This window comes from Balaenoptera borealis (assembly GCF_965194805.1).
Source record: "Balaenoptera borealis genome assembly, chromosome: 16".
Classification (NCBI taxonomy): domain Eukaryota; kingdom Metazoa; phylum Chordata; class Mammalia; order Artiodactyla; family Balaenopteridae; genus Balaenoptera; species Balaenoptera borealis.
The window spans coordinates 50,262,108-50,281,658 of record NC_138872.1 but is presented as its reverse complement, the minus strand read 5'-3'; the positions used below and the strand labels follow the sequence as shown (position 1 = coordinate 50,281,658).

The following is a 19,551-nucleotide window of genomic DNA, read 5'->3' as shown; positions in this document are numbered from 1 at the left end:
CTTCTCCGAGGACTTCCGGCCCCATGGCCGCGCGGCCTGCTGGGACTGGAAGTCAGTCTGGGCGCCAAGGTGTGCGCAGGCGCAGTGCGGCGGGCAGTTTCTCGCGGCGGAGGCGGGGTGAACACGGCTGGGGGCTGTCCGCTTTCCCGACTCCTTTTCACAAGACTGGGCGTTAGTGCCGGGGTCGGAGCCAGCCGGACACAGGGGACACTCGGTTCCCGGGCTAAGGTGGAGCTCGCGGGCCAGCCCAGGGCCCCTCGGCTTCCCTCACCGCCCTGGGCCCTGCTGTGCATTTAAAACACCTGGTCGGACTCGCCCAGCATTCAAAGTTCCTCGCCTCCCGGACGCTTCCCTTTCCTGTTGCAAAAGTGTGACGTAGAAGCGGGAAGGAGACTAGAGCCCGGAAAAGCCATGGGAAACAAGGAAGGCCCTTCCCTCGAATGGCCAGTCCCAGGGTTAGCTCCCAACATGACCCTTTCGCGGCCAGTAAAGTCAGTACACTTCATCCGTGCCCTCATGTGTAGGCACAGGGAGCAACCAAAGCCGGGAATCCAGGACCAGCGCTTCCGTCTGCAAGACGTCAAATTTGAGTGAGGACCAAGTCGGCCTCAGCAGGTGTAATGATGTGTGGTGTCCAGTACCTGTGACAAGTGACCGGGGACACACCTGAGGACCAGGCGTAAGTGTGTAGTGTCAGTGTGGTCACCAGCCTTTCTGCCCTGGGGGCGGCTTCAGTTCCCTGCCTACCCCTTTGCAACCCTCCAATCCTGCCTAGGGCTCCTCCTTCAGGGAGAGCACTAGCTCAGGGGCTCAGCTTGGATTCCCCAGATTTCAGGCTGGAGGTCTCTGGACCTCTGCCTGTCTTATACATTCAACAAAGTTACTGATCCCCTCCTGGTGTGTGAGAGATGGTAAGCTTCATTTCTACTTTCAAGCTGCTTACAACTTTGCATAAAGGCCTCATCCTTACCTCAGAGATGGCAGAGGCTGTAATGAGCACTCCACCCCCACGCACAGCACAGTGAATTTTAATGTTCCCACTTTGGGGGAAGGGAGGTCACACTACCAGCTTTTGGAGGCACCCCAAAGCTTGTCTGGCACTTTGGTACAGAAAGGATTTTGTCCAATCTCTTGCTTGCTTCGGATAATACTAAAAGGCACATAAAGTTGGTGGCTCAACCCCTCTGGGCTGGGGTTGGCGCAGCAGGTGGACAGGCGGGTGGGTCTGGGACAGATGGGCAGAGCATGGGTGTGGGCTCAAGGTCTTGTCGACAGAGGTAGTTGGTCCTGGGTGGATGCTGGGGTGACCGAGGGCACCCTGTGTGCTCAGGCTGGATAGATGCTGCTGTGGTGGCCTTCGTCTGCCCAGTCCACCAGCTCACTGCTCTGGAACCACAGCTGGATCTCCCTCTGGGCCCCCTCCACGGAGTCGCTGGCGTGGATGACATTCCTGTGCCAGGTGGCAGAGGTAGGACACAGGCTTCAGTGTGCACCTTGGGGGTCCCAGGGACAGTCTGCTGCGTGCACCTTGGAGGTCCCAGGGACAGTCTCCTGATGCCCTACTGTCTAGGGGAGCAAGCGGGGTGATTGTACAGAGGGAAAGGAAGAACAGGGGAGCTGCAAAACTGGGTTCCAGCCTGATCTCAGCTTCTTAGCCACAACCTCATCTGTCCCGTGCCAACCCCCGGGGCATCTGGCGATAAAGTCAGGTGACAGACAACGATGGCAGAGCACATACACAACACACAGGGAATGCTTTATCTTCTCCTGTGTTTATGAAAGGGTTTTTTAAAAAACCGCACTAGCAAACGTTAGGTGTGATGTGCCACCAGTAAAAGTCTCTTCTGGCTTTACTTTCCCCTGAGCAAGAAGCCCAGGTCCGGTGGATCTGCCTTAGCAGCAAGCCGCCGCCCCAAGCCCCTAGTGAGCTGGCCCTCAGCTCCAAGTGGCCGAGTGTGTTAGGGCCCCCATACCTGCTGATGTGGATGCTGAAGTCTCCCCGGATGGTGCCAGGGGCGGCCTCAGCCGAGTTGGTGTGTCCTATCATGGCCCTCGAGGTGCAGACCACATTGGGGCCTTCCCAGACCTGCAGCACAGAGATAAAGGAGGTGGGGAGAGGTGGGTATCACCAAGGGCTCAGTCCAGGACCCTCCACCCCTCCCACCACCCCTGCCCCGCTGTACCATGGCCACCACCGGGCCGGAGCTCATGTAGCTGATGAGGGCTGGGTAGAAGGGCTTCCTCTGCAGGTCGTGGTAGTGCTCAGCAAGGATGCTCTCTGGTGCCTGGTGCATTGGGGGAAGGGGGTGAGAGGAGCCCTTGGAGAGGGAGCCCCACCAGGCACTGGGACAGTGACATGGTGTACTGATCACAGGGCCCTTTGCAGACGACACCTACATGGGGCAGCACTCCAGCCACAAAAGCACAAGGCAGACACCTCCCCACCCCTCCCCTTCTACTGCCAACACCATGATGTCTTCCTGACGCAGGGCTGAGATGTGAGAAGCCCCCCATCCCGTTCCCCTCAGGGACACCCACAGGCAAAGAGCCCTGGTACCTGCAGCATCTTCATCCCCACCAGCTTGAAGCCCCTCCTCTCAAAGCGCTGGATCACATCCCCAACAAGCCTCCGCTGCACCCCGTCTGGCTTCACCGCAACCAGCGTCCGCTCCAGGGTCCAGGAGGGTCCTCCTTTAGAAGAGGGGGGTTCGGGGCTGCCGAGGCCTCACCCTTTCATGTCTCCTGGACCTGGGTTCCCCTGCCAGGACCCAGGTGTCACCTGGACTTCAGAGTGTCTGCCTCAGGCAGAGCAGCTCTGGAGGGGAGAAGTGTGGTGTCCACAGCCAGGACTGTCCAGCGTGGTGCTACCCCTTGGGACAAGCAGCACAGGGGGCCCCTGGGGACTTCAGCCTGTCGGAGGGGCCATGGGCCCTTCCAGGCAGTGGCAGAAGCTGCCCATGATAGAGCTGATGTCCCCTGAAAAGGCATCTATCTTAGACAGCCTGGAGGCCTGGGGAGGCACAGTCCAGCTCAGAGGCCACCCGGAGGCCCAAAGATGCCATACTGGAAAGAAAGTACAAGCCTTGGCCTGATTTTCACTCTTGTTCTTTGCGGTGCTAGCACAGACAATGTCTGAACCCCCAACCTGCCACATCAGGAAGGAACCACCACCCATCTTCTGGGTCTCAGGTGAAGGAATGGCAGGGGACCAGGGAGGCAGAAGTGCACTTTCCCCACCGGGTGGGCCACAGACAGCGGGACAAAGGGACCTGGGGATTGAGGAGAAAGGTGGAGGGGTTCCTGTCTGCAGGTGGGGAGAGTTGAGAGGGCTCCTCCCCTCACACCTTCGTTGGCCAGGCTGCTGTGGGGTTCCAGGGTGGGACGCTTCCAGACCTAAAGTCAACACTGCCACAGTCTTCCCCCTCCTGGGGAGACATTGCCCGGGAGACCCCCAGCATCATCACCCTCCTACAGCCCCAGGCCACTTCTAGAGTTATGCTGACCCTCAGCATTGGGTCCAGGGTCAAGTGTACTTTTGAGAGGAGCCCAGACCCTGGATGTCCAGCTAATTCCTGCAAAGAGGGAGGAGAGAACTGGAGGAGAGATAAGACGTAGGGTCCAGGAGGGCCAGTGTCCCTGTAGGCAACTGCAGCTGCCTTCCCATCCCCAGGAGGAAAATTAACCAAAGTTGTGCAGGGCCTGGAGAGCAGGCAGTGGGTGCCCACCACATCCCTTCAATGAACCGCGCTGGAGGAAGGCCCCCCATCCTTATTCCATCCCCCAAGCCCAGTGCCTGGGGGCCCTGCTGCCAGCTGGCTTGTGCCTCAGACGGTGGCAGTTCACTCTTGCCAGCATTTGGAACGCCAGGACATCTGCCTGCCGCTCAGGAAGGGCCCAAGGGCCAGCAGCTAGGGCAGAGGTCCCTGTGGATACCAGCGGGCAGGAATACGCCAGGCGGAAAAACGCCCCAGGAAAAACGCCCCAGGACGGGAGTATTCATCTGCTGAGAATGACCCCGCTCAGGAGCCCCGGGTCCGCCGCAAAGTGTGGCCACCAGGCTTCTGGCTTCCTCCTGCCCTGGAGCCCTGGGGACCCCCTGCCCTGAGCACGGTGAGGAGGTGAGCGGGGGCGTGGGGGGCTGGGTGGGAGTGAGCGGTGGGGGGGGGTGGTGTGCGCAGGGCCCCAGCCCGGCGGGAACCCGACGGTCGCGCAGCTCCAGCCGGCCTGTCCCGAGGCCTCAAGCCCCCTGCGCCAGGGCCCGCACGTGCGCCAGCAGAGGCCTGCGGCGCCTCAGCCCGCCCCACCTCGCGCATGGCCGCCGGGTGGGCGGACTCACCAGAGCTGGAGCGCGCAAGCAGGCTTGCGACCGGGGCCCGCGTGCGGCACATCAGCCCCCGCAGCGCCGCGCGCCCGGAGAGACCGCGCATGACTCCCTGCCCGCGAGTGCCGTCTGAGAGCGTAAGAGAGAGGCCCGGGGATGGAGGGGGAGGGGCGGAGGGAAGAGGGAGGGAGGAGGGTGGAGGGAGAAAAGGAACCTGGGGAAGGGTTGGAGGGACAGAGGGAAGAGGGAGGGAGGGAAGGGGAGGGAGGTGGAGGGGCAGAGGGAGAAAAGGAACCCGGGGAACGGGCAGCGGGAGAAAGGTAGGAGGGAGGGAGGGGAAGGGGGAAGAGGAGGAGGGGTGGAGGGAGGGAGAGCGGCGCAAGGCCCCCACGGCCCCTGCCCTCGCGGCCCCACACCGAACCTGCTTCACTCAAGCGGCCTCGGGAAGTATTTAATGTCAATTTCTGTTAAAATCAGAAGAAAAAAATAACAATGATGACGAACACACCATGGATTGTATTCGTCTTTATACCAACACAGTCCTTAAGTATCATTTTGAGTTCATGCAAGTCCTCCTGCGCCTGTCTTGGGCTGTACCCCGTCCTGGCAGCAGGACCTGCTTCTGGGGGCGGGGAGTGTCCTCCCACCTGAGTCTCCCTCGGAAATTACACCCTGCATCTGGAGAGGGTGGACCTGGATGGTCAGGCAAGGTCAGGCAGGGCATCTCTGCATTTGGATGGGGAAAATCCCACCTTTATTCTCAAGTGGACATGTAACTGCATTCTTCTAACTGAAGGAATTTAGCTTCCACTGAAACCCTTACGGTCCCTGTGACTTTATCGCAAGCAGAAATCACAGATATTCTCATTTACTATATTGTTCCAGTTGAGAAGGTGGCGCAATACTGTTTGAAATATGAGATCAAGTGCAAGATCTTATGTAATGAGTTTTCGGGGTTTTTTTTTTTTTAATTTTATTTATTTATTTTTGGCTGCGTTGGGTCTTCGTTGCTGTGCGTGGGCTTTCTCTAGATGAGGTGAGCGGGGGCTACTCTTCGTTGGGGTGCACAGGCTTCTAAATGTGGTGGCTTCTCTTGTTGCGGAGCCCAGGCTCTAGGCACGTGGGCTTCAGTAGTTGTGGCACATGGGCTCAGTAGTTGTGGAGCACGGCTAAGTTGCTCCGTGGCATGTGGGATCTTCCCGGACCAGGGCTCAAACCCGTGCCCCCTGCATTGGCAGACGGATTCTTTTCTTTTCTTTTTTTTTTTTTTTAATCTATTTTATTTTTGGCTGCGTTGGATGTTCGTTGCTGCATGTGGGCTTTCTCTAGTTGCGGGGAGCGGGGGCTAGTCCTCATTACAATGCGCGGGCTTCTCATTGTGGTGACTTCTCTTGTTGCGGAGCCCAGGCGGGCTCTAGGCGTGCGGGCTTCAATAGTGGTAGCACACGGGCTTCAGTAGATGTGGCTCGCGGGCTCTAGAGCGCAGGCTCACTAGTTGTGGCGCACGGGCTTAGTTGCTCCGTGGCATGTGGAATCCTCCCAGACCAGGGCTCGAACTCGTGTCCCCTGCATTGGCAGGTGGATTCTTAACCACTGCACCACCAGGGAAGCCCTGTAATGAGTTTTTGAAAAAGCATATATACTTCTTTATGCTGTTGTGGATGGAATTTTCTTAATTTCATTTTCAATTGTTCATTACAAGCGTATAAAAATACAATTGAGTTTTGTATATGGATCTTGTATCCAGAGACTTTGGTGAACTCATTTATTAATTCTAATAGTTTTTTAGTGGATTCCTCAGGATTTTGTACGTACAAGGTTATGTCATACAGGAATAGAGATAGTTTGACTTTTTCCTTCCCTATCTGGATGTCTTTTTTTTCATTTTATTAATTAATTGCTCGGCTAGAATCTTCAGTACAATGTTAAATACAAGTGACCTTCTTTTTCCACTGTCTTTTTTTTTTTCTTTTTTTTACTTTTTTATTTTGAAGCAATTCCAAAATCACAGAAAAGTTGCAAGAACAGTACAACACCTACGTCCCCTTCACTTTGATTCCACTGTTGTTGACATTTGACCACATTTGCTTTATTATTCTCTCTTTGTCTGTCTGTTTATCTTTCTCTATATTTTTATAGCATTTAAGAATAAGTCTCAGACATGATGATTATTGAATGTATATTTTTCTAAAACAAGGACAATCTCCTATATAACCACAGTAAATCCATGAAAATAAGGAGATTAATATTGGTACAATACAACCACCCTACCTTCAAACTCCATTCAGATTTCTTTCCACTATCCCAATAGTCATTTATAGCAAATTCAGAAAATCAAACAAATATACAAGATGTACTTCTCTTCTTCTCTTTTCTTTCTGGTCCAGAATTTTTTTTTTTTTTAACATCTTTATTGGAGTATAATTGCTTTACAATGGTGTGTTAGTTTCTGCTTTATAACAAAGTGAATCAGTTATACATATACATATGTTCCCATATCTCTTCCCTCTTGCATCTCCCTCCCTCCCATCCACTGTCTTAAGACAGGAGATTAGATTATTGTTTTGAAATATTTTTTTCTTTCTTAATATAGACATTTACAACTATACATTTCCCTCTAAACACTGCATTAACTATATTCCATAAGTTTTGATGTGTCTTCATTTTCTTTCATCTCAAAGTATTTTCTGATTTCCCTTTTGATTTCATATACTCTAAAAACTACAAATCATTGTTGAAAGAAATTACAGAAAATCTAAACAGGACAAAAATCCCACATTCATGGATTGGAAGACTTAACATGTTAATATGTCAATGCTCCTCAAACTGATCTACAGGTTCAACTCAATCCCTGTCAATGCTCCTCAAACTGATCTACAGATTCAACTCAATCCCTGTCAAAATCCTGACTTCTTTGTAAAAATTGATAAGTTGATTCTCGAATTCAGTGGGTTTGCAAGAGACCCAGAATAACCAGAAACTCCTGAAAAAGAACAAAGCAGGAGAACTCACACTTCCTGATTTCAAACTTATCACAAAACAATAATAATCAAGTCAGTGTGGTACCAGCACAAGGATAGACATATAGACCAATGGAATAGAATTGAGAGTCCAGAAATAAAACCATACATCTATAGTCAACTGATTCTGGCGAGGAAGCCAAGACCATTCAATGAGAGACAGAATAGTCTTTTTAACAAATGGTGTTGCAGTAGCCAAGACATGGAAACAACCTAAATGTCCATTGACAGATAAATGGGTAAAGAAGATGTGATACACATATACAATGGAATATAACTCAGCCATAAAAAAGAATGAAATAATGCCATTTACAGCAACATGGATGGACCTGGCAATTATCATATTAAGTGAAGTAAGTCAGAAAGAGAAAGACAAATACCATATGATATCACTTATATGTGGGATCTAAAATATGACACAAATTAACTTATCTATGGGACTTCCCTGGTGCTCCAGTGGTTAGGACTCTGCGCTCCCAATTCAGGGGGCTCAGGTTCGATCCCTGGTCAGGGAACTAGATCCCGCATGCCACAACTAAGACCCGGTGCGCCAAATAAATAATTTTTTTTTTTTAAAAAGACATGCACCACAATGTTCGTTGCAGCACTATTTACAATAGCCAGGACATGGAACCAACCTAAATGTCCATCGACAGATGAATGGATAAAGAAGATGTGGGGACTTCCCTGGTGGCGCAGTGGTTGAGAATCTGCCTGCCAATGCAGGGGACACGGGTTCGAGCCCTGGTCTGGGAAGATCCCACATGCCGCAGAGCACCTGGGCCCATGAGCCACAACTACTGAGCCTGCGCATCTGGAGTCTGTGCTCCGCAACAAGAGAAGCCACGATAGTGAGAGGCCCGCGCACCGCGATGAAAAGTGGCCCCCGCTTGCCACAACTAGAGAAAGCCCTCACACAGAAACGAAGACCCAACACAGCCAAAAATAAATAAATAAATAAATAAATAAGTTAAAAAAAAAAAGATATGGCACATGTATACAATGAGATATTACTCAGCCATAAAAAGGAATGAAACTGAGTTATTTGTAGTGAGGTGGATGGACCTAGAGCCTGTCATACAGAGTAAAGTAAGTCAGAAAGAGAAAAACAAATATCATATGCTAATGCATATATATGGAATCTAAAAAAAAAAAAAAAAAAGTACTGATGAACCTAGTTGCAGGGCAGGAATAAAGAGGTAAACATAGAGAACGGACTTGATGACATGGGGTGGGAGGGCGAAGCTGGGGCGAAGTGAGAGTAGCATCGGCGTATATTCACTACCAAATGTAAAACAGTTGGCTGGTGGGAAGCAGCAGCATAGCACAGGGAGACTGGCTTGGTGCTTTGCGATGACCTAGAAGGGTGGGGTAGGGAGGATGGGAGGGAGGCTCAAGAGGGAGGGGATGTGGGCACATGTGTATGCATATGGCTGATTTGCTTTGTTGTGCAACAGAAACTAACACGGTATTGTGAAGCAATTATACTCCAATAAAAATGTATTTTAAAAAGTATCATTTAAAAAAATTAACTTATCTACAAAACAGAAGCAGACTCACCGAACAGACTTGTGGTTGCCAAGGGAGAGGAGGGTGGGGGAGGGATGGATTGGGAGTTTGGGATTAACACATGCAAACTATTATATATGCAATGTGTAAACAACAAGGTCTTATTGCATAGCACAGGAAACTATATTCAATATCCTGTGATAAACCATAATGGAAAAGAATATGAGAAAGAATATATATATATAACTGAATCACTTTGATTCAGCACCTGAAAAGATGCTCAACATCATTAGTCATCAGGGAAATGCAAATCAAAACCCTGAGAGACAACTATATGCCCGCTAGCATGGCTAGAACCAAAAGGTCAGATAATAACCTGTGTTGGTGAGGATGTGGAAAAATGGGAACCCTCCTACATTACTGATGGAAATGTAAAATAATGCAGCCACTTTGGGAAATAGTCTGGCAATTTCTCAAATGATTAAAAATCGAATCATATGACTCAGAAATTCTATTTCTAGGTATATACCCAAAAGAAATGAAAGTACATGTCCACAAAAACTTGTACACAAATTTTCACAGCAGCATTATTTATAGTAGCCAAAGGGTGGAAATAACCCAAGTGTCCATCAGTTGATGAATAGATAAACAAAATGTGGTCAGTCCATGCAGTGGAATAGTATTCGGCCATAAAAGGAAGGAAATACTGACACATGCTGTAACCTGAATGAACTTTTTTTCCCCCTAACCACTGGACTGCAAGGGAATTCCCTTGAAGGAACCTTGGAAACATTATGCTGAGTGAAAGAATTCAGTCACAAAAGGCCACATATTGTATGATTCCATTCATGTGAAAGTACAGAATAGGGAAGTATACAGAGACAGAAAGTAGTATTAGTGGTTGCTTAGGGCTGGGGGTGGGGAGTGGTGGGGGAATGGGAGGGTGATAGCTAAAGGGTATGGAGCTTCTTTTTTCTTAATATTTATTTATTTTATTTTATTTTTGGCTGCTTCAGGTCTTAGTTGCGGCACGCAGGATCTTCAATGCGGCGTGCGGGCCCTCTAGTTGAGGCGTGCGGGCTTAGTTGCCCTGCAGCATGTGGGATCTTAGTTCGTCGATCAGGGATTGAACCCGCACCCCCTGCATTGGAAGGTGGATTCTTAACCACTGGACCACCTGGGAAGTCCCTGGAGCTTCCTTTTAGGAGATGAAAATGTTCTAAAATTGACTGTGGTGATGGTTACACATATGTGTGAGTACACCAAAAATCATTGAATTGTAAATTTTAAATGGGTGAATGGTTTAGTATGGAATTATTTCTCAACAAAGCTGTTTTTTCAAAGATGAAAAAGCAAAAAATAAGAAAAGAAAAAACAAAAAAAAAAAGACCAAAAAAATGAAAAAGCATTTATTATTATGTCACATATTTTAAATGTCTTGAGACATCTTGGCTATTTCATCAAACCACTTCCAACCCTGCACAGGTCAGGCCCTACACTGCTCTGGGACTCTGAGGCTGCTGTAGCCCAGCCCCAGACTGATCCCTGTTCCCAGAGACAGTGCAGCACATGGCTCACGCCCCTGCTCTGTGCAAGATGGCCACTTCCTGTTGGGAGGTGAGCCTGCTTCCCCACCCCCTTTGCATCTGGGCTGGCCCTGTGGCTGGTTGTGTCTGCACAAACGCTGGGTAACATCCTCATCTGGGCCTTAGAGATCTGCACTTCTGCCTTTGCCATTTGGGATGCACGGGCTTGGACTTTCCTTTCCATGTAAAGAAGCCTAAGGCAGCCACAAAGAAAGAGAAAGAAAGAGCCACCAGCCCCCAGCTTATCCCTACCAAAGCACCAGAAGTGTGGGTAGTCATCTCGAGAGTTCCAGCCCCAGCTTATGCCTCAAGGAGCAGAAGTGCCACCAGCTGAACCCTGCCCAACTCCGACTCAGCAAAGAATCAGCAGAAAATATCCTGGCTGTTGGTTGAAGCCGTTGAGATTTGGGGTAGTTTGTTGAGATGCCTCCCACTCAACCCAGCCTGGCTCAACTGAGCTCATCTGAGATGTGGAATCCCTTGGCTTCTCAGTGGCCAAGCCAGGGCTCAAGTAGAAGAGTGGCCCTAGGTCCACTGCTCCTCCGACCACAGTTCCCTGCATCCTCTTCTGGCCAGGATCTGTGCAGCTTCTGTGTGAAGACTTCAGGCTCACAGGTGGCTGGCTGAGTGAGTTAGGACACCTGAGTTTCGACCCTGGTCCTTCTCCTAAGGCTACAGCTTTACCCGCTCTGAGCCCCATCCCCTCCTCTGTAAGGTGGTGCTGACGGTGCCTCAGGGAATAGGGTTCTGGCACATGGGCTGCTTCTTGCTCTGTCCTGTTTTGTCCTGTCCCCTCTGGTCCCTGTTCCTGTCCCTCTCCTGCACCCTGACGCCCTCCTCAGGCTTCCAGACCCACTGCCACTGTGTCAAATGGGATTGCTGGGGGATTTACCTCCCCCAGAGGCAGAGATGTGCACCCTGCATCTCCCTGGCCCCCATATCGCAACAGTTCTGGGGTGCCTTCAGAGGTTCCCGAGAGATCAGGCCAGAGTTCCATGACCTGGGCCTCCTTCTTTTCCCTTTCCAGACCCAGTTCCTACTCCCCCTGAGTGTTCTCTGGGACCACATCCTAAAACATCGTTTTCACATTTTCACACAGGTCCACATCAGGGTCCACCTCCAGGAAACCCAGCCTCAGGCAGGAAGATACCAGAAGGAAGCACTTTATGACCACATTTGATACAGCAGAGCACAAACACGAGGCTGTTCACTTCTCCTCTGATGCTGACTCTCCTCCCGCGTCCGGCACTAAACGTGGAAGCACTTTATCAATACATTTGCTCGGTATTTATTTCTCCGTGACCGCATTGCTCCCTTCTAGACTCTCCTCTCCCATCTCTTGAGGAGTAGATCTCATAGCCCTCAGATCATTTTCAGTTGTTACAGGTCCAGTTTCACGTGGGTTAAAACCCCCGCCATGTATCCACCTGAAGAGTCTTTTCTCTCCTTCCCCCAAGCCGGCCGGGTTTGGTCCAAGTGAGGCTGGTCTGCAACAACGTCCTTTCTCTCAATCTCTGTCCTGATCTGGTGCATGACTTTCTTGTCTCCAAGTTGTTCACATTGAGCTTCCTCCTGGCAAGGCAGCCCTAGTTCCTTCTGAGGCTTAGGACGACAGACATCTTGTCTCGGACCCTGCACCCCTGAGCCCTTCAGATAGAGCCAGGGCCCAGGGCCAGTGGTCAGCTGTCCTCACCTTGACCCACAGACCCCAATCATTGTTCCAACAGGATTGTTTTGTGGTCTCGAATTACAATATGGAAATGCAAGGGACCTGACTACCCAGACTCTCTGAAGAAGATGAGGATGAGAGGGCTTGTTCTGCAAGCTATCAGTCCTCGTTACATTGCTGTAATAATTCCGACCGTGTGTTGGCCCAGGTATTGACAAGTAGACCAAGGGAACAGGATAGAGAACCCAGAAACAGACTCATACATGTACGAGCACCGAATATATGATTGAGGAGCCACTGCAGATCAGTGGGAAATGCAGACTTTTCAATAAACATTGCTGGCTCAATCAGGTATCCATATAGAAAAAGAGAGAGAGAGACCTAATCCTACATACACAGAAATAAATTTCAGGTAGATTAAAGGCCTAAATATGAAAGGCAGATCTATGAAGCTTTCAGAAGGTAAGAAACTATAAGCAGGACCTTTTTTTTTTTTTTTTTAAATTAATTAATTTATTTTTATTTATGACTGTGTTGGGTCTTCGTTTCTGTGTGAGGGCTTTCTCTAGTTGCGGCAAGTGGGGGCCACTCTTCATCGCGGTGCGCGGGCCTCTCACTATCGCAGCCTCTCTTGTTGCGGAGCACAGGCTCCAGACGCGCAGGCTCAGTAATTGTGGCTCACGGGCCTAGTTGCTCCGCGGCATGTGGGATCTTCCCAGACCAGGGCTCGAACCCGTGTCCCCTGCATTGGCAGGCAGGTTCTCAACCACTGCGCCACCAGGGAAGCCCTAAGCAGGACCTTTTAAGAGGAAGAATTTCTTTAGGCACAAAAGGGACTAATCATAAAGAAAATGATTGACAAATTCAACTACATTAAAATGAAGGACTTCATAAAAAACACCATGAAGACATTAAAATGGCCCAAATCTAAAACACTGACAATACCAAATGCTGGCAAGAATGTAAAGCAACAGGAACACTAGTTCATCACTGGTGGAAATGCAAAATGTAACAGTTACTTTGGAATATATTCTGGTGGTTTCTTACAGAGCTAAACATACTCTTACCATGTGCTGCAGCAATCATTATACTTGGTATTTACTCAAATGAGTTGAAAATGTATGTCCCCAAAAAAAGTGCACATGGATGTTTACAGCAGCTTTATTCATAAATTGCCAAAACTTGGAAACAACCAAGATGTCCTTCAGTAGGTGAATGGATAAATAAACTGTGGTGCATCCAGACAGTGGAATATAGTTCAGCAATGAAAAGAAATACGGGGGACTTCCCTGGTGGCCCAGTGGTTAAGAATCTGCCTGCCAATGTAGTGGACACGGGTTCGAGCCCTGATCCAGGAGGATCCCACATGCCACGGAGCAACTAAGCCCATGCACCACAACTACTGAGCCTGCACTCTAGAGCCCACGAGCCACAACTACTGAGCCCGCGTGCCATAACTACTGAAGCCCACCCGCCTAGAGCCCGTGCTCCGCAACAAGAGAAGCTATCGCATTGAGAAGCCTGCGCACCGCAATGAAGGGTAGCCCCTGCTCGACACAACTAGAGAAAGCCCGGGCACAGCAACGAAGACCCAACACAGCCAAAAATAAATAAATTTAAAAAAAATAAAAATATTAAAAGAAAAAGAAGAAAAGGTGGGGAGTAGATGAAACAAAGCTGTCAAAATGTTGATGATTGTTGAACTGGGGTGATAGGTATGTGAGGGCTTGAGTGTATTATTTGATTTCAGTGTATGTTTGAAAATATCTATAATAAAAGGTAAAAAACAAAACAGGTCTTTAAAAAAAAAGAAAAAAGAAAAAAGAAATGTGCCATCAAACCCTGAAAGGACATGGAGTAAACTTAAATGCATATTACTTAGTGAGAGAAGCCAGTTCGGAAAGGCTATATACTGTATGATTCTGACTATATAACATGCTGGAAAAGGCAAAACTCTGGAGACAGTAAAAAGATCAGTGATTGCCAGGGGTTGGGCGCTGGAAACGATGAACAGGCAGAGCACAGAGGATATTTAGGGCAGTGAAACTACCCTGTATGGTACTATAATGATAGATACATGTCATTATATATTTGTCCAAACCCATAGAATGTACAATACCAAGAGTGAACCTTAATGTAAGCTATGGACTGTGGGTGATTAGGATGTAGGTTCATCAGCTGTAACAAATGACCACCCTGGTGGGGGATGGTGATATTGGGGGAGGCTGTGCATGTTTGGGGGTAGAGGGTATATGGGAACTCTCTGCACTTTCTGCTTAACTTTGCTATGAATCTAAAACTCTTAAAAATAAAATATATTAAATACACACACACAGACCATGAAGAAAGAAAAAGACAAGTCACAGAACAGGAAAGAATATTTCCACCACTTAAAACCTATGCACGTCTAGGGCTCTATGACCAGAAATCAGTGAGTAAAAGACCAGTGGCCCAACAGCACAGCAAATACTTGAAGATTCATTTCTCCAAAGAGGAAATTTTAACAGCTAGTAAATAACGCAAAGGTGCTCAGCCTCAGGAGTAATCAGAGAAACGCAAATAAAGTCATGGTACAAATCTCCAAGTCTGAAAATTCCGGATATTAGCAAGGATGTGGACCACTGGAACTCCTCAGTGCTAGTGAGAATCTCAGCTGACCAAACCCCTTTAGGTGAACAGCGTGGAGTTACCAAGAAAGGGAAAAGACAAGCTACAGAGCCAGAGAAAATATTTGCAACTCATAAATCTGATCAGGGTCTAGTATGAAGAATTTACAAAGAACTCTTACAAGTTAATAACAGAAAACGACTCCGCCCACACCCTCCCGTAACCCTCTCCCCTGGAGTGTGGGCTGCACCCAGTGACAAGGAGAAAACAGCAGGAGATGGGATGTTGCCTTCAGGATTGGTGACCAGACCCGCTGATCTGCTTCTTCCTTTCTCCTTCCCCCCATCCTGCGTGGAGCTCCAGCTGCCCTACGGGCAGGTCCACTTGACAAGGAACCCAGGTCTCTGGCCAACAACCAGTGTGGACCTGAGGCCACAGCCACGGATGTGAGTTTAGAAGCAGATCCTACCCCAGTCCAGCCTTGAGGTGACTGAAGCCCCGGTTGACACTTTTGCAGCCTGACTAAGGATGAGGTGGGTGGGGAATGAGGGGCGACAGCCTTGGATTTCTGGGACATTCCTGCTTGGAGAGACCCTGCCCTGCAGGGTGAGAGGAGGGGGCAACCCAGGAGAACCAGACTCCGTACCAGCCCTGCTGCTGCTGTCTCCTTGCCCTACACCGGCTCTCTGGCTGTTTCTAATCTTGTGCCTCTTTGGGTAAACGTGGAAGTTTCCAGGTTGCCCCTTCCCCATCACCTGCAAACCAGCAGCCTCTCAGAAGACCCTGAGTCTGATTTTAACTGATTTCTAGATACCTAATTATTGTTATAGATTTCTAATTTAATTCCATTGTGGTCAGAGAACATATTCTGTATCACCCAAATTCTTTGAAGTTTATGGAGAACTGTTTTTTTAAAAATTATTTATTTATTTATTTATTTGGCTTCGCTGGGTCTTAGTTGCGGCATGCGGGCTCCCAGCTGTGTTATGCAGGATCTAGTTCCCCAATCAGGGATCGAACCCAGGCCCCCTGCATTGGGAGCACAGAGTCTCAACCACTGGACCACCAGGGAAGTCCCTTGACGCTCTTTTAATAGGTGCATACATATTTATTTCTTCCTTATGAATTGACCCTTTTATGGTTATGAAAAAAAATTTTTTTTGGTGATACCTTTTGTCTTGAAGTCCACCTTATCTAATAGAAATATAGGCACTCCAGTTTCTCATGTTTATTATTGCATGCTGGGTCTTTGTCCATCCGCTTACTTTCAACCCATCTGTGTCTTCTTGCTTTTTTAAAAATCCAGTCTGATCATCTCTGCCTTTTAATTGGAGTGTGTAGTCCATGAATAATTAATGTAATTATTGATATGGTTGGAGTTAGATCTCCTATTTTATTATTTGTTTTGTGTTTGCCCCCTCTGATTTATATTCTTTTCCTCCTTTCCTGACCTCTTTCGGATTAAATGAATATTTTTAAATACCGTTTAATTTATTTATTGGATTTTTAGGTATACCTTAGCATTATTTTTATACTGGTTGCTCTAGGGATTGTAATTACATCCCTAACATTTCACAGACTATTTAGAATTTATACTGTGCCACTTCATGTAAGATGCAGGAATCTTGCAACCATGTAGGTCTGTTTTCTCCTTCCCCCTGTCCTGTCTGCTCCATTGTTTCTGAAGAGAAGTCATACGTTGTTTGAATTGTTATTCCCTTGAATGTAATTTTTCTCTGGATGCTTTCAATATTTCTTCTTTTTGTTTGGTTTTCAGTAGTTGACTATTATGTGCCTGGGTGTGATTTTCTTTGTACAATTTCTTCTTAGGATTCACTGAGCTTCTTGAATCTGTACATTAATGTCTTTCACCAAATTTCACATGTTTTTTCTGCCTCGTTCTATCCTTTTGGGACTCCAACTTTAAACATGTTAGACCTCTTTTCACCCCTGCTCGGGTCACTGCAGGGGGAGCCAGTGTGGGTGGCTTCTTCTCGGAGCTGGGGTCCCAGGTAGCCTCACCCACCTCTGCCAGCCCAGGGAAGCTGGTGAGGGCTGCCAAGGGGGAGCACTCAAACCAGAGCATCACTCTCAGGGCATCCTGCCCTGGCAACATCTTCTGCCCCTGTCACCCACTGCCACCAGTGGACCACTTTCATCTTTCTCATCTTCTCCTGTAAATTGCCGGGTTATGGGATATTTCCAGTGTCTTCTTTTGGACTGTCTTTTTTTCAGTGTGTGAATTTCCTTTCTATCTTAGGTATATTCACCTTTTATCACACATAGCACATGTTTTCTCCCATTTGTCTTTTGACTTAATTGATGACGTCTATCCTTTCACACTTTTTTATAATTACATAGCATTTTTAAAAATGTAGTCAAATAAGTAACTTTTTCTTCATGTTCCCCGGTTCCCTGTCTTGCTCAAGAAATTCTTTCCCATGCCTGTATTCTAGGGGACATGTTCTAGTTTCCTTTTAATATTTTTATCATTTTATTCTTTTTTTTTAAATTTTGTTGGATTATAGCTGATTTACAGTGTTGTGTTAGTTTCAGGTGTACAATAAAGTGAGTCAGTTATACATATACATATACATATATCCACTCTTTTTTAGATTCTTTTGCCATATAGGTCATTACAGAGTATTGAGTAGAGTTCCCTGTGCTATAAAGTAGGTCCTTATTAATTATCCATTTTATATATAGTAGTATGTAAATGTCAATCCCAATCTCCCAATTTATCCCTCCCCCCTCTTTCCCGCCTAAAAATATGGAACGCTTCACGAATTTGCGTGTCATCCTTGTGCAGGGGCCATGCTAATCTCTGTATCGTTCCAATTTTAGTATATATGCTGCTGAGGCGAGCACTATCATTTTATTCCTGACAGTTGACAACCTGATCCAGTTGGAGTTCATTTTTCTGTGTAGTGTGAGGTAGGATACAGAACCGTGTATTCGCAAGACCTCCAGAAGGGGCCTCCTGCCACTGGACCTGTTTCCATCTTCAGATGAGGCCTCCCAGGTGGGTCCTTTCCATTTTTAAAAAAATATTTATTTAGGCTGCGCTGGGCCTTAGTTGTGGCATGCGGGACCTTTTTGCGGCATGCATGTGGGATCTAGTTCCCTGACCAGGGATTGAACCCTGGCCCCCTGCATTGGGAGCATGGAGTCTTACCCACTGGACCACCAGAGAAGTCCCTCCTTTCCATTATTAATACTCTGTTACTTAGCAGAGTTCTCCTGAGCCCCCTAGATGGAGCACCGATGCCTCTTCTCCTGCCTGCTTGGGGAGCTTGGCCCGGGAGCCTCACACTGAGGTGACCCTCAGAGTGGGTAGGGCTGGTGGGGGACCGCTGAGCCCAGCCTGGGGCAGGGATGGATCTCGGCTGGAACAGTCTGCGCGGCTCAGTGCTGACCACAGCTGCTGTCCCCAGCATGATCTGGGTCAGTACAGTGCACTAAAATCGAAGCTCAGCAAAATCCAGAATTGGTCTCTGTCCCTTTAAATTGAGAATCTGGGAGCCCCCTGCGGCCACGGGTGAGGGGGGTCCAGCCTAGATTCCAGAGGAATAAAGGGTCTGTTTTAAGGGTTCACACCTGGGGCTTCCTCCCCCCACCCTCCCACCATGCCTCACACCCCCCTTACCCCCCAGCATTCAGTGGCCTTGGGCTCCCCGGGTCAGCTTCTCTTCCCTCCCGACCGGTAAACCCGCGCGCGCGCGCGCGCACACACACACACACACACACACACGTACAAAGTTCGAAAGGTGCAAACAGGTATAGCCCCTCTTCCCAATCCTCAGCCACAGGATTCCCTTCCCTCCCCGGCTGCTGGATGCTTCCAGGCAGTCTACGTCTTTAAGACATGCAAACTAAAAAAATTTTTTTTCTACAAAAATGGTAGCTTTCTGAACACATTATTCTGCCCTTCCCTTTTTTCAGCTAATGGTCCCCCTGGTAGACCATTCCCAATTAGTACACAGAGCTTCCTGGTTTTCCTTTTACAGCCCACTGGATCAGTGTTTATAATATCACAGTGTTTGAATTTCGATCTGGGTACCCATGACTCTAATGCCCATTCCCTCATTACCAATATCTGGGTGCATGCTGCACTCGAATGCAGCCTCACGCCTCTGCGACCGTATCTGCAGGGAAAATGCACAGCGGTGGCAGGACTGAGGCTCCCGGGAGGCTCAGCAAACCTAAGAAAGTCTGTGGGCAATGCCACCCTTTCGGTAGGATCAAATTTTTTGATCTCTGCAGATTTGTTAGGTGAAAGAAGAAAAGCCTCTGGGTGCTTTTCAGTTTGCATTTCTCTAAGGAGGGAAATATTCATCTGCATATCCTTTCTAGGAATCTTCTCTGGTGGTTTGCTGTGGGAGAGTTGATATTTCTTATTTACTTGTAGGAACTCTTTATTAGTAGTAATCTCATTAAGATCGGCCCTTTGTGATGTGAGTTGCACGTGTCCTCCCATTTGAGGCTTGTTTTTTGAGTTTGGTTATGCAGTTTTGCTCGTAGCTGAATTTCTATCTTGCCTCTAGCCTACTGGGTCACATGTAGAAAAGCCTTCGCTTCCCCTAAACTGTGAAAGTTTCCCCATGTTATCTTCCAGTCCCTCCATCGTTTCCTTTTCACGCTGAAATCCTTAATCTGTTGGAATCTACCCGGATGTCAAGGGTGAGTGAGTCCCACCCACTGACGTGAATCGCCACCTTCACAGTGTACGAAATATGTACAAGGAGCCTTTTCATTTTTCCATGAAAGTGTTTTTCACACATACTCGTAGCGCCTTTGTGGTGTGACGCGCCGGGAGGCCGGCCGGGGAGCCCAGCTCCG

The 19,551-nt window shown here is 48.3% G+C and overlaps 1 protein-coding gene and 2 long non-coding RNA genes across 8 annotated transcripts; 2 read left to right on the top strand and 1 right to left on the bottom strand.

The window, feature by feature from the left end:
- Nucleotides 1-55: 55 nt before the first annotated feature.
- LOC309613983 lies at nt 56-19,494 on the top strand. Of its 3 annotated transcripts, XR_014235960.1 has the most exons (5): nt 56-679; nt 9,867-10,103; nt 11,536-15,245; nt 17,601-17,734; nt 19,328-19,494. It is a non-coding gene; the product is annotated as an uncharacterized lncRNA (long non-coding RNA). The 3 variants fall into 3 exon arrangements; XR_014235959.1 differs by having other exon boundaries at nt 11,536-11,720; nt 17,601-19,494; XR_014235961.1 differs by having other exon boundaries at nt 17,601-19,494.
- NME4 (NME/NM23 nucleoside diphosphate kinase 4) lies at nt 1,013-4,636 on the bottom strand. Of its 4 annotated transcripts, none has more exons than XM_082361604.1 (5): nt 4,337-4,636; nt 2,558-2,688; nt 2,184-2,285; nt 1,974-2,086; nt 1,013-1,450 (listed from the first exon to the last, which is right to left on the bottom strand). In XM_082361604.1, exons 1-5 carry the CDS (start codon nt 4,425-4,427, stop codon nt 1,327-1,329), a joined length of 561 nt encoding a protein of 186 aa, XP_082217730.1. In that variant the 5' UTR covers nt 4,428-4,636; the 3' UTR covers nt 1,013-1,326. The 4 variants fall into 4 exon arrangements, with proteins under 4 accessions (XP_082217730.1, XP_082217729.1, XP_082217731.1 ...); XM_082361603.1 differs by having other exon boundaries at nt 2,558-2,691; nt 4,337-4,632; XM_082361605.1 differs by having other exon boundaries at nt 2,558-2,815; nt 4,337-4,628.
- On the top strand, nt 1,380-2,459 carry LOC309613986. The gene is made up of 2 exons (XR_014235964.1): nt 1,380-1,468; nt 2,375-2,459. It is a non-coding gene; the product is annotated as an uncharacterized lncRNA (long non-coding RNA).
- Nucleotides 19,495-19,551: the final 57 nt, after the last annotated feature.